Source organism: Dysidea avara, chromosome 3 (assembly GCF_963678975.1).
Source record: "Dysidea avara chromosome 3, odDysAvar1.4, whole genome shotgun sequence".
Classification (NCBI taxonomy): Eukaryota; Metazoa; Porifera; class Demospongiae; order Dictyoceratida; family Dysideidae; genus Dysidea; species Dysidea avara.
The window spans coordinates 35,058,396-35,071,369 of NC_089274.1; the positions used below are offsets into that span (position 1 = coordinate 35,058,396).

The window sequence follows — 12,974 nt, forward strand, 5'->3', positions numbered from 1 at the left end:
AAGGATGGCCGAGGATTCTAAGCCAAAGACCGCATTCACTTGCCATATGGGTTATATCAGTACCGCCATATGCCATTCGGTTTAACGAACGCACCCACTATGTTCCAGCAGCTAATGAGTTGTCTGTTCTCTGGAAGGAAGTGGTCATTTGTGTCAGTCTACTTAGATGATCTATTGACTGCATCTAGAGCAATTGAGGAACACATGAGTCATGTTCGTGAAGTGTTAGTTAGACTTAAGGAAGCTGGGCTTCATTTAAAGCCTGTGTGTTTGCCACAGCAAAGATGAAATACTTGGGGCATACATTAACCACAGAAGGAGTTCAACCCAATAACAAGAAGGTAGTTACTGTAAGCAATTTTCCAGTCCCAAAAAAGTGTGAAGGAGGTTAAGAGTTTCCTTGGGCTTGCTAATATCTAAAGTAGTTTCATTCCAGATATGGCAACCCTTTCCAGACCACTTAAAGCTCTCACCAGGCAGCTGGTAGGCCTGTGAAGTTTGAATGGTCCCAAGAGTGTGAGTCAGCATTTAATCAGATTAAGAGCAGGCTAGTTTCTGCACCAATACTGCGTCCTCCAGATATGGATAAGCCATTCATCCTATGGACAGATGATAGTGAGCAAGGATTTGGGGCAGTGCTCGAGCAGAAAGCAGAGGATGGTGAATGACACCCAGTAGCTTATGCAAGTCGGTGCACTAATCAGGCAGAGCAGAAGTATGGTGTAAGTGAGTTGGAAGTTGCTGCATTAGTGTATACTCTAGAACATTTTCAAGTCTATTTATTAGGTAGTAAAGTCACTGTTAGGGGTGCACCAATATGAATATCGGTATTGGTATCGGTACCGATATGCATTATCGGTTATCGGTAAAACACAATTAAAATTACCGATATGTATAACATTATTATACTTATTATTATTAAACATGCACCTTGAGAAATCGCTTGGTAATGATCGTTCAGTAAGCGTAGATCGCCTGCATTACGCACCAATAAAAGCCTACATCACGTGATATGCAAAAAAGGTAAGCGTATGCTAGTGCAAAAAATCGCTTTTGTAGCTCAGTGTCTGTAATATATAATGCCTAAAGCGTTTGTATTTAAAGCTGGCAAGAGAAATGCTACTAACTCGGCGCCCATCAAGCCATTACCATAACGCATGTGCTTGAAATCGGGTGTATGTAACGATGCCACGTGTCAAAGCAGTTATTTGGGAATACTTTGAAGTGTCTGAGCACAACCACCATTTCGCAGTTTGCCAGTGTTGTAAGAATGATGTATCCCATGGTGGTCTCACAGTTAAAACTTTTAACACCTCTACATTAATACACCATCTGAGGAGGGAGCACCCTATAGATTTCAAAGACTATGAAGAGAAGAAGAAGGTGCAGGAGCTGAAAGAAAAAGAAGCAGCTGAAAAGAACGTGTGGAAGGATCCAAAGGAAACAGGAATGAAGCAGTTATCACTAGTAGAAACAGAGGCAAGGTCAAAAGCATGAGACATCAATGATCCCCGTGCAATTCGTGTACATCAAAGGATAGCTGAAACGATGGCTTTAGATTTTCAACCATATTCAATTCAGCGTTGAAACCGGGTCGGGTCATCCGGGTCAACCGGGTCACATTTTCTCCGGGTCATCAGGGTACGACCCGGTTTACAATTTATCCGGGTCTGACCCGGATTGGATCACGTGAGAAACGAAATTGTTCATTTGACGACGTGGAACTTATAAATGCTATTGCATAGCTCTCTTGTGAGCCACACCCACTTATCGCGTTACCAACATACACTCAGCTACGCCCATTTATTAGTAAGTGCAGTATGTAGCATGAAACTGAGGGTATCTATGGCTATTGTCAGTAGGTGACGACCTTTTTTTTTTTTTGGTCTTCAACCTACAGCTAGGCTGAAGTTGCAAGATTTACTCAACATGAATCGAACGTTCAAAATGTAGTCTTGCTCGCTCGAGACTAGCCGAAACATAGCTCTTATCGCACGCCTCGGCTTTAATTAATCCGGGTCAGTGGGTCATCCGGGTCAGCAGTAGTGACCCGGTTTCAACGTTTATTCCATTGTATCAGACACAGGGTTTACTGCATTGCTTAAGACCTTGGAGCCCAGATACACATTGCCAAGTCGCCGCTACTTTACTGAGGATGTTGTCCCTGGTATTGCAAGTGCTATCAATTCAAAGCTAGCTGTGGTGTTGAAAGATGTAACATATTTCAGTTTAACCACTGATGTTTGGAGCACTAGCTTGACCAACCAATCATTGATCAGCCTCACTGCCCATTGGTTAGAAGATAGTTTTGTGAGAAAATCTGCAGTCTTACATGTAAAGCATTTAGATGGGTCACACTCGGGGGAAAAGATATGTGAAAGCATGCATATGGAGTCAATGATTGAATACTGGAAGATAACAAAGGAACAAATCATCCACTTAGTGTTGACTGATAATGGTAGCAACATGAAGAAGGCCATCAAAGATGCTAATCTGAGTGGGTTTGGCTGTTTTGCGCACTCACTTCAGCTAGTTGTTAATGATGGTGTGATGTCACAGCGGGTGGTCATTGATGTTCTGGCTGTAGCAAGAAGTATTGTGGGCCACTTTAAGCGTTCAACACTTGCCTATAATTTACTGGATGAAATACGTGAATGTCTTGATATACCAAAACATAAATTGCAGCAAGATGAACCAACACAATGGAACTTGACACTCTTCATGATTGAATCCATCTATGAACAAAAAACGGCACTGGCTGCTTATTCCACTGAGCATGGTGGTATCACAATGTTGAACAGCTACCAACTTGATATAATTAGAAAACTAATTGCACTTCTGAAACCAATCGAAGAAATAACCAAGATGATCTCAACAAATTCAGCATGCATTTCAGCTGTGATACCATTGGTGAAGATCTTGAAAAGAATGTTTAACAAACATGATGATGATGCTGGAATAAGGACCATGAAATCAGAGATGCTGACCTCATTGGAATGCAGATTCGATGGCATTGAGCAGATAGATGAACTTTGTGTTGCTACTGTTCTAGATCCACCATTCAAGCATCACCTTTTCGTGGAAACAGAAACACCACAACTGGCTAGAGAATATTTGATTGATAATTGCAACTACACTTCAGGTGCTGATGAACCCCTAATAAGATGGCACACCATGACCATACCACTACTTCAGAGGACAATGATCATACCACTACTTCAGAGGACAATGATCAGTCATCATCTAGCAAAGTATGGGAGTGTTTTACTGAACTACTGGAGGAAGCTGGGGCAACTAGTGATGTGGGAGGAGGAGCTGAAGGAATGGTGGATAATTATTTATCAGAACCACTTATTGACTACAAAAAAGGTGACCCTTTGAAGTGGTGGCATGATAATGGCAGAAGATATTCATTTTTGGGAAATATGGCACAGCGGTTTTTGAGTGCTACACCGACTAGCGTTCCATCTGAACGGCTGTTTTATGGAGTTGGGAACCTACATAACGAAAAAAGAAGCAGATTAAGCCCAGAACATGCAGAAATGCTCTTAAGTATCAAGTACAACAAGCATTTAGTTGATTAAACAAACAGTTAAAGTTCTAACAGTTCTCTCTATTGCTATTTGATTTTTGTGTATTTACATTGATATCACTCAGTTATTTTTACTAATATCGGTATCGGAATCGGTAATTTTGTAGTAAATAATTAATATCAGTTATCAGAAAATTGGTAAATTCCTATATCGGTGCACCTCTAGTCATTGTGTACACAGACCACCAGGCACTGGTGTTGTCTTTTATACCTTATTTGAAGAGTTAAACAAAGGGTATACTGGCAAGGTAGTACTTGAGATTGTCACAGTACTTGCCCAATGTGACCCTAGAGCACAAACCTGGAAGTATGAACAGGGCAGCAGATGCTCCTTCTTGAGCACCGGTTTCTGAAGTGTTGCAACTAGAGGTTGCTGAAGAGGAACCAATTATGTCCAAGATAAGGAATTCACAGAGGAGTGAAAGTGAGCTAAATCAGTTGATTAATTATTTAGAGGAGAAAAGTCTCCCAGAGGATCCTTCTCGAGCAAGGAAGGTAGTGACACAGGCTCAGAAAGGATATTTTCTTGTGGACAGTGTGTTGTACTTTGAGAATGGTGATGTTACTGAAGGTGTCTGCATGGTAGTCCTAGCAAACCTACAGCAGGAAATGTTGCCAGAACATCAAGAGGCCATGTTTGCTGGACATTTTCCCCCCGAGAAAATGTATAGTTGATTCAGTCAATACTACTATTGGCCAGGAATGAGGGCTGCTGTTTATAAGATTTGTGAGTCTTGTGTAGTATGTGCTTCCACACAAGGTCAGGAATGGCAGAAGAAGCCTCCTCTGAAATGTATACCAGTTGGTGAGCCGTTTGAGTGTTTGGGGATGGACTTCAAGGAGATGGATGTAAGTGAAGATGGCAACAGGTACGCCTTAGTCTTTCAAGACTATCTGACAAAGTGGCTTGAGGTATTTACTGTTCAGGACAGGACAACCACTACAGTAGCTAAGTGTCTTGCTGAAGTAGATTGGAGACATGGAGTTCCAGCTAAGATCATTCACGACAGGGAAACAGAATTTCTCTCAGATGTGGTTCAGGATATGGCAGCTATCCTAGGGTTGAAACAGTTACCAACATCAGGAGGTCACCACAAACAGACAGGTTAGTGGAACGTTTTAACAATGATGCTAGTGAAGTTAGTAGAGAAGAAGGGTAAGAACTGGGACAAGTTATTGGGTGCTGTGTTGTTGGCTTATAGAACAAGCCCACACTTGTCGACAGGAGAAACACTATTTTTCTTATGTGTGGTTGTGATTGCCGCATCCCTACTGGAATGGACTTTATAATGACTATAGAATCTGAGTATGGGAAAAAGTTGTTAAAGGAATTAACAAGTACATCAACTAGCTAAAAAGAACATTAGTAAAGCTCAGTTTGGGCAGAAAGTACAGTATGATAAGGGTACTAGTGAGGTCAAGATCACTGAGGGGGACCTAGTGATGTTAAAAGTAGAACCAAGGTTCAAACTGGATTGTATGTTCAGAGGACCTTTTTCCCGGTTTCTTAACTTGGCGGCCTCTTCTTGTAGTGGTCTTAGACTCTGAAGATGTAGGTATATCCGAACTGGATTCAGGATTCTGTAGTACATTCATCTTACTTCTGAGCTGTCTCCATTTGTGCATCCTACCATGTCCCATCCATGGGCACACAGTACTTGAATGTTCCCCCCTACATCGCAACAATCTCTGTAGTGAGACGTTAATCACTTCATCATCTGGAGTGTTGATGAGAATAATGGTCGCACATGTGGACGTCACTCCCTGTACCATGCGATGTAGGGGGGAACATTTAAGTACTGTGTGCCCGTGGATGGGACATGGTAGGACGCACAAATGGAGACAGCTCAGAAGTAAGATGAATGTACGTACTACAGAATCCTGAATCCAGTTCAGATATACCTACATCTTCAAAGTCTTCTCAGAGTCTAAGACCACTACAAGAAGAGGCCGCCAAGTTAAGAAACTGTTGCAATACTGCATAACATTAAGCAGCTTCCACAAAGGGTCAGCTTCTCAAGAGGGGGAAGTTGTAGAGAAGTCACACGAGCAACTGATGGGGGAACGTGACTGACTATGCTGTAGAGGTGTTAACAGTAGTATTTTTAGTGTTGTAAAACTTTTTGCTCACAACTTGTACTTGTAATAATATCCACCCCAAAAACACCTTCGCTGTAAAAAAGACGCGCCCAAGAAACTACAAGTACCTGGAACCCAATGTAAAAAACAAAAAGAAAAATCAACTTAGCTGAAGTGAAAAGTAACTGGTAACTTAAAGAGCTGATATCTGAAGCGGCCAAGAATACAATTACTAAAGTTTAATCCATGCAAGAACACCTTGGCTATAAAACAGGTGTATATATGAAAGTAACTGGCAACTGAAATGGCTGATATCTGAAGCGGCCAAGAATGAATGGTCATATACAACTAATTCAAAAATTTAACACTGAACCTTTATAATTCAGCTGTGTTCTATATTTACTCTTGCTGCATCGTAAAGTAATTTCTTTTAACTCTAATTGGCTGGTAATTTGGCCGCCTTTTTTAATAGTCAGTATAATAGAGCAAAAAAAGGTGGCCAAATTACCAGCCAATTAGAGTTAAAAGAAATTACTTTACGATGCAGCAAGAGTGAATATAGAACACAGCTGAATTATAAAGGTTCAGTGTTAAATTTTTGAATTAGTTGTATATGACCATTCATTCTTGGCCGCTTCAGATATCAGCCATTTCAGTTGCCAGTTACTTTCATATATACACCTGTTTTATAGCCAAGGTGTTCTTGCATGGATTAAACTTTAGTAATTGTATTCTTGGCCGCTTCAGATATCAGCTCTTTAAGTTACCAGTTACTTTTCACTTCAGCTAAGCTGATTTTTCTTTTTGTTTTTTACATTGGGTTCCAGGTAATTGTAGTTTCTTGGGCGCGCCTTTTTTACAGCGAAGGTGTTTTTGGGGTGGATATCACTCATTTTTGTCAGTGATAGACTCTACATTTGGTTTAAAAGGTAATTTTTTTTGGAAATGAGCAATTAACATTAATGCAGAATATTATCTTGGAGAATCAGTAAAATCCATACATAATAATGATTGCTTCATAACACCGTAAATTCGGAAGTATGAATTTACGGTGTAGTATGACTGTTCTATTAGAGTAAATTTATCTTTACTGCCTGCACGTGATGAATATATCTCATATCTGTGCATGTTAAATGCTTCAGACACCTAATTAAACTTGCAAGTGTCTAATTAGTTTGCAGTTGCTACACAGCTATAAATACATTTGTAATTGTTATCATTTATCATGTTATAACCATTTTTTAATATTTTGGTCACAACTTCAGGATTAGAGCAGCAGAGAAAGGAATAGAGGACTCAACCATCAAGACTTGTATATGGGAGATGGAACAGTATTGCGATGGACAATGCTGGTACTAACCCCTCAAGGGTGTTGCAGTACAGTATAGATGCAAGACCAGAGCCTCGATCGTCACCTTTTGACTGTGGTCACAACTTCAGGATTGGAGCAGCAGAGAAAGGAATGGAGGACTCAATCATCAAGACTCGGGGAGATGGAATAGTATTGCCATGGACAATGCCAGCACTAACCCCTCAAGGATGTCACAGTGCAGTATCGATACAACCACTCCAACCAGTGCATAAGACCAGAGCTCGATCATCACCTTTTGACTGAAATTTTTATACTTGATGAAGCAATTAAAACAAAAAAGTTGTAGTACTTGTACTTTCCTGAGGGAACATGTCCCCAGAGTCCCAGACTCCCTTGCCTGTTCAGCAGAATAATAGGATTGAGCCTTACTACCAATTTCATCTTTATCCTTGGCCTGAATGTACATATCAGCAACATAATACAGTAGCTGTAGATAATGCTAGTTAATGCCCCTAGGCAGAGCTATAGGGGTGGGAATTTTTCCCTACTATCATACTATCATAGTAGTTCTTCTCGCAGTTCTTTGCCTGGCCATCATCAACTGCTGTCCATCAACTGCTGTCAAAACATTAGTCTCGTCCCCCAGACCCTTCCTCAAGCATGCTTATCACACAAAAATAACTTAGTTTAGCAGTGCACAAACAATTATTCATTGACAGCTTATACTACACTTACCGCATTTTTGAACCATGTATACCACCAGAATCCACCAGATTGACAACTAACACGTGATCTATTTAGGGGAAATCTCGTGGAAAGTCCCTAATTACCTTAAGCGGACACTCATGATACGTGGTTTTAAATTGAATGGTTTAAGAATGTAACTGGATGGTGAGGCGTACTTTAATCGGCTCGACTTTACTGAGAAACTCGAGCCCCTCGTGAGAAACTACATCGCTTGAGCAACGCTTGAAAAAGTAAGAGTCAAGAATACTGAGGGACTCTATGATATATGCCGGTCTTGAATGCTAACGAAACGAGGAGTGAAGTTTGTGCAACGTGTCACATCGCCACACACTGATTCACCGTGTTTGTGCGATAGGGTTTTTGGACCTGTCCACCAGATGTTGAAAGGAAATTCATTCCACCACATGTTGAAAGGAAATTCATTCCAACTTGTGAAGTTATTGGTATACTCATTGTTGGGGTCCATGGGGACATCGATGATCATTTACCAGTCAGCTGTAAGTAATGTCACAACAGAAGGAAAGGAACCATTTCCATACCCCTATGGCATACTGATTTTCCAGGTCAGTTTATGTACACCCAACCACAGAAATGTAGAACTTTGGTTGCAGGTGGAAAATAAACACCTTTTTACTCAGTTACAAGAGATTCACCCAGCTGGGATAAAATGTTGAAGTGAATGTCATTAGTACCTACTTGTGGTTCATCAGGTATTGGACAATTCCAAGTGTCCAGATTATGCAGTTGTCCTCATGTTCAAGTTTACACGTTTAGGCAAGTTCCACAACATCCTATAATCTATTACTATATCAGTGTGGAATAATGCTTATATAATATTTTTCATGTTCCAGGCTTTAGGTATGTGTATTGCATTTAACACCTGCTTGTTGGTTTTTGCAGGCCATCTGGTCATACTGGTTTATCCACTAGCAGTTGAATGTGATCATGGTACATATGTAAGTTGAGACCATGCAGGAACAAAGATACAGGTGTCATGAATTTCAGGTCAGTTGACATTCAGAGGAATTGTATTATTGCAATTGTTCTTTTTGTGGTTATCAATTATCAGTGACCAGTTTGTGATAGCGTACTTTTGTTTGACCAATGACCAAATGTTCTGGTTTACATGCTTACCCAACAGTTATGTTACTCACTTAACCTGCATATGGGATATATATTTTTAGTTCATTTTGATTATTCATCCTTTATTGGTACAGCCTGGCATATTGATTTTTTGCACATTCTCTTTTTAATTCAGTGCCTGCTGGATTGTTTCGTCAGATATCGAAACAGATGTCTTTGGTGTTGCGACTGATGTTCCAGGTCAGTTTACGTGTGAGTTTAATTTAAGGTTGACTTCAGTGCCTGCTTATTCTTTTACAGGTCTCGGTATTGAGTGTCATGAATTTCAGGTCAGTTGACGTACAGAAGAATTGTATTATTGCAATTGTTGTTTTTGTAGTTATCAATTATCACTGTATATTAGTGATGTGAATTTGCAGGTCAGTCTACTCAGATGTATCAGGCATAGTGTTGATGGGTTCGAACAAGTATCCAGTGTAGACTGTAGTGGCATCAAGGGTGTTAATTTCCAGGTCAGTTTACATGTTGTGATGTTAGTGATTTTTTCCTAGTACCCAGATATTAAGTGTATTGTATTTAATGCCCACCTGTTATGTTTTTAAATTATGGTATATCAGTGTAGACAGTGCAATAGTAAGCCGTCTGTGTTGTAGTAACTATTTGTTTCATAATATTATGCTGTTGTCCCGGAATGGCACAATTTTTGGGCAACCAGTGTGAAGTCCGGTGGTACAAACATTGTATTATGACCAAGTTGTGATAGCATACTTTTGTTTGACTAATGTCCTAATGTTCTGGTTTAACATACTTACCCAACAGTTATGTTGTTCGTTCACTTAGCCTGGGATATAATTTTTGTTCATTTTGATTATCCATGCTATTATTGACACAGCCCGGCATATTGATTTTTGTATATTCTCTTTTAATTCAGTGCCTGCTGGATTGTGTCATCAGATATCGAAACAAGTGTTTTTGGTGTTGCGACCGATGTTCCAGGTCAGTTGCATGAGTGTTTAATTTAAGGTTAACTTCAGTGCCTGCTTATTCTTTTACAGGTCTCAGTATCGTCATGCTGACATACAAGAAATCATCACTATTGTTGTAATTATTTTTAGTCAAGTCTTGATGTGATGTTAATTAATGTTGTTACACATTGTTGCATGTTTACCATATGGCAAGAAATTATCATGGCCATCATGAAATTTGAATATTGTGTAAGTTGTGTGGACCAACCCCAACTCATACATGGTCACTGGCAAACCACGAGCCACATTCGAGCCACAACACCACCAACCATATTCAAGCAATCCATTACAAAATTTTGTTGCACCATTTGTGTGTGCATAATACTTAATGAAAGCCACAACACAAGCTACATGGTACACACTACATAGAGGTGGTAACCCCTAATGGCTTGTTACCTTTTGTATTCACCTTATTGGCCTTTGTGGTTAATCTATTAAAAATTACATGTAAATAGAGAATTGAAGAGTATGCTTAAAGCACCTTCGCTAGTGATATTGTTCTTCAAACCATATAAGACAACTGGCGATTTATAAACACTCGCATGGGGTGTGGTACTAAATGGAATTTAAAAGATTTCTGCTTAAAACGCCATCCCTAGGGAACTTACGGTTCAGCACGCTGTCACAACTTGTTTATCAGGCATTAGAGTTTGTGTCCACATCGTGTCTGTAAAAGTTACTGTAGGGATTAGGGGTTGATTGAAGAAAATACGCGTATAGGCAAACCAGGATTGGATAATGTCAGTGCTAGATGGACTATACAAACACTGCTATGTTGACTGGTTGACTGGTATAACGTGACAGTAGTTGTAACATAAGGTAGAGAAATAAAGTGAAATACGCCTATTTTTTATTTTGCGATGGTTACTTTTTATTTTAGCGAGGTTGCAAGAAAACTATGATGATGATAACGACTCCTAAAGATTTTTTATCACGTAACGCCATACAAATCTATTGAGAGATGTTGCGTAATTTAGGACTAATATTGCAAAACCGGCCCTACACGTAAATAACTCACAGTAGTGGCCGCGCGTCTTTTAATTGGGCGCGCGCTTTGTAGTTTCTTGGCCACGCGACTCACTACCGTGAGTCTTGATCAGGCTCAGAGATATTGTTATACTTGATAAGTGCTATTGAGAAGCCATTGAGTATAATTGTTACATGGAAGCATAGTAAATTATCCATATTTTCTTGTAATCGTGCAGATACATTTGTAAGCCATCCATGTTTTCTTGTCATTGTCTGTGAATGAGATGTACAATCAACTCACTAGTGTATGGCTTGCTCAAGCTTGCCCCAATTAACGATCGGTCAGTGGGCATGGCTCCTTGTAAGATTAGAGACAGAGTTGATGTTGTGCTACTTCTAAAAACCAGACGCCATGCAGCTAGCTAACTCATCTGGAATTAACCAACTATGCATTACTATTGTATTAAGTTGTGCTATAATGCATAAGTAATTCTTGGATTTTGTAATTTGTGAAATTTTTGTAATTATTCAATTACGTTGCTATGCAGTGCTAAGGAAGCGCTTGTTAAACAAACTGTTTTTTAACAACATATTATGCACAGAAGTATCTTCTAAACTGTTTTATAGTTTGACTATTGTGTTTTTTCCCACAAATTCTCTCGATAAAGCCTCAAAGCTGCACTTCATTTTCGTCCGCGTATGTCGGGGATACACCCCCTTTCCAACCAAAGGGATAGGCTATTCCTGGTAGTCTACAAGGCCTGTACTGTTGTTTCCCAATTGTTAAATGCCTGTAAAACGTGAAGGGAAGGTAATTCACAAAGTCTGAGGAGAGCCGCCACACCCATATTTCAGAGCACCGAAAAGAAACCACCTCAGAGCAAGGTTTACCTTTGCGTAAGTTAATACAGACTTCATTTTGCTTTACTTCTTATGTAGAAGCTGCTTTTACCATTACTATAACAATTTTGCTCATGTGGGTGCATACGGAAAAACATAGGTACATAGGTACACACACACACACACACATTTTTACAAAAAACAATTTCAGTAAACCAGGTGTGGCATGCGCCTGGTTTAAAAACTTTCTTATATAAGTGGGTCTGGCTTAGTGCATACCTGCAAACTGCAACACACCCTCAAACACAATGTAGTGATAAATTAGCATGGCCTCCACCATACATATGCCTACAAACAGTACTGCATTCTCAATAAGTGGGCGTGATTCAAAAAAGAAGCTGGCCTGCTGCAAGACTAGGCTATGACTTATACAACAATAATTGATAAGTGAGCATGGCTCCATGTAAGCCTACAGACAGCAATGAACATGGATTCATTCATACCTAGATTGCAATATACTTGGGCATAGTCCCATGTATGCATCCCTACAGATAGTAATACAACTCTGTTTTTACCTTTTACTCTATCTTGGGACTATTGTTCAAATTCTATCGAAATTTGCACAGTAATGGACTATGCTATATGACTAGTAATCTAGTTTCTAAGCTGTACTTGAAAAAATTCGTTCCAAGGACAGAATATGGAATTAGTGTCAGTCAGTATAATAGTTTTGCTGTGTGGGCATGGCCCAGGGCTGTAGCAGGACTAAGACTATTTCATTTCAGACAGTTATTCTATAAAGTGGGTGACACCAGACAAAACATGACCCAGTTAACTTGAAACAGTTTTAACGCTGCAATTCATAGTTTGAAAACACTAAGATGTACGTGTTTCAGATCAGGAAAGAGCCTGGCTAAAATGTAACCAGGAGCTCATAAGCGCTGCAAGGCACAAGGGAGTATTTAATGCATGTTAAAAGTCTCTGCACACTGTTGCTTAATTCCACCAGAATCCCTGGCCTTATAGGGATAGTTGCAAATTACATTAATGCATAATTATCTTAATTTCACTGGCTATATATAGTATCATTTGTGACCAGGCCTGCGAAAACAGGGCATGTGGGCAGAAACTACACCCTGTCACTCTACAGATCATATCTCAGTGCTGGAAATGTATATTTCCATTCTGTAACTTGCAGCATGATGCCAATTAAAGTCTTACTAAGAGCGGAAAAGGGCAGTGCCATAGCATAATTGTACAAAAAGTTATGAGTGATGAAACTGTGAAAAAGTAGGCAAAAATCATGTGCCCACATGTCCTATTTTCG

The 12,974-nt window shown here is 39.8% G+C and overlaps 2 protein-coding genes and 1 long non-coding RNA gene across 6 annotated transcripts in view; 2 read left to right on the forward strand and 1 right to left on the reverse strand.

Annotated features, from left to right (window-relative positions):
- Positions 1-12,974, forward strand: part of LOC136250857 (uncharacterized) — a 383,395-nt gene that overhangs the window by 320,262 nt on the left and 50,159 nt on the right. The gene's annotated exons all lie outside the window — the stretch shown is intronic.
- The window catches only part of LOC136250824 (uncharacterized), a 65,411-nt gene that overhangs the window by 47,291 nt on the left and 5,146 nt on the right, over positions 1-12,974 (reverse strand). The gene's annotated exons all lie outside the window — the stretch shown is intronic.
- Positions 7,437-10,075, forward strand: LOC136250823 (uncharacterized). 4 transcript variants are annotated; one of them, XM_066043142.1, is made up of 9 exons: positions 7,437-8,031; positions 8,086-8,293; positions 8,342-8,504; positions 8,631-8,735; positions 8,989-9,053; positions 9,114-9,142; positions 9,233-9,325; positions 9,745-9,809; positions 9,869-10,073. In XM_066043142.1, exons 4-9 carry the CDS (start codon positions 8,725-8,727, stop codon positions 9,942-9,944), a joined length of 339 nt encoding a protein of 112 aa, XP_065899214.1. In that variant the 5' UTR covers positions 7,437-8,031; positions 8,086-8,293; positions 8,342-8,504; positions 8,631-8,724; the 3' UTR covers positions 9,945-10,073. The 4 variants fall into 4 exon arrangements, with proteins under 4 accessions (XP_065899214.1, XP_065899213.1, XP_065899215.1 ...); XM_066043141.1 differs by having other exon boundaries at positions 7,445-8,293; positions 8,342-8,440; positions 9,869-10,075; XM_066043143.1 differs by having other exon boundaries at positions 7,445-8,293; positions 9,193-9,325; positions 9,869-10,049.

Excerpts from the sequence above, each read along its gene's own strand:
- LOC136250823 (XM_066043142.1), top strand. Across the intron at positions 9,326-9,744 it reads TCAAGGGTGTTAATTTCCAG|TGCCTGCTGGATTGTGTCAT; the intron begins GTCAGTTTACAT and ends CTTTTAATTCAG. Across the intron at positions 9,810-9,868 it reads TGTTGCGACCGATGTTCCAG|GTCTCAGTATCGTCATGCTG; the intron begins GTCAGTTGCATG and ends ATTCTTTTACAG.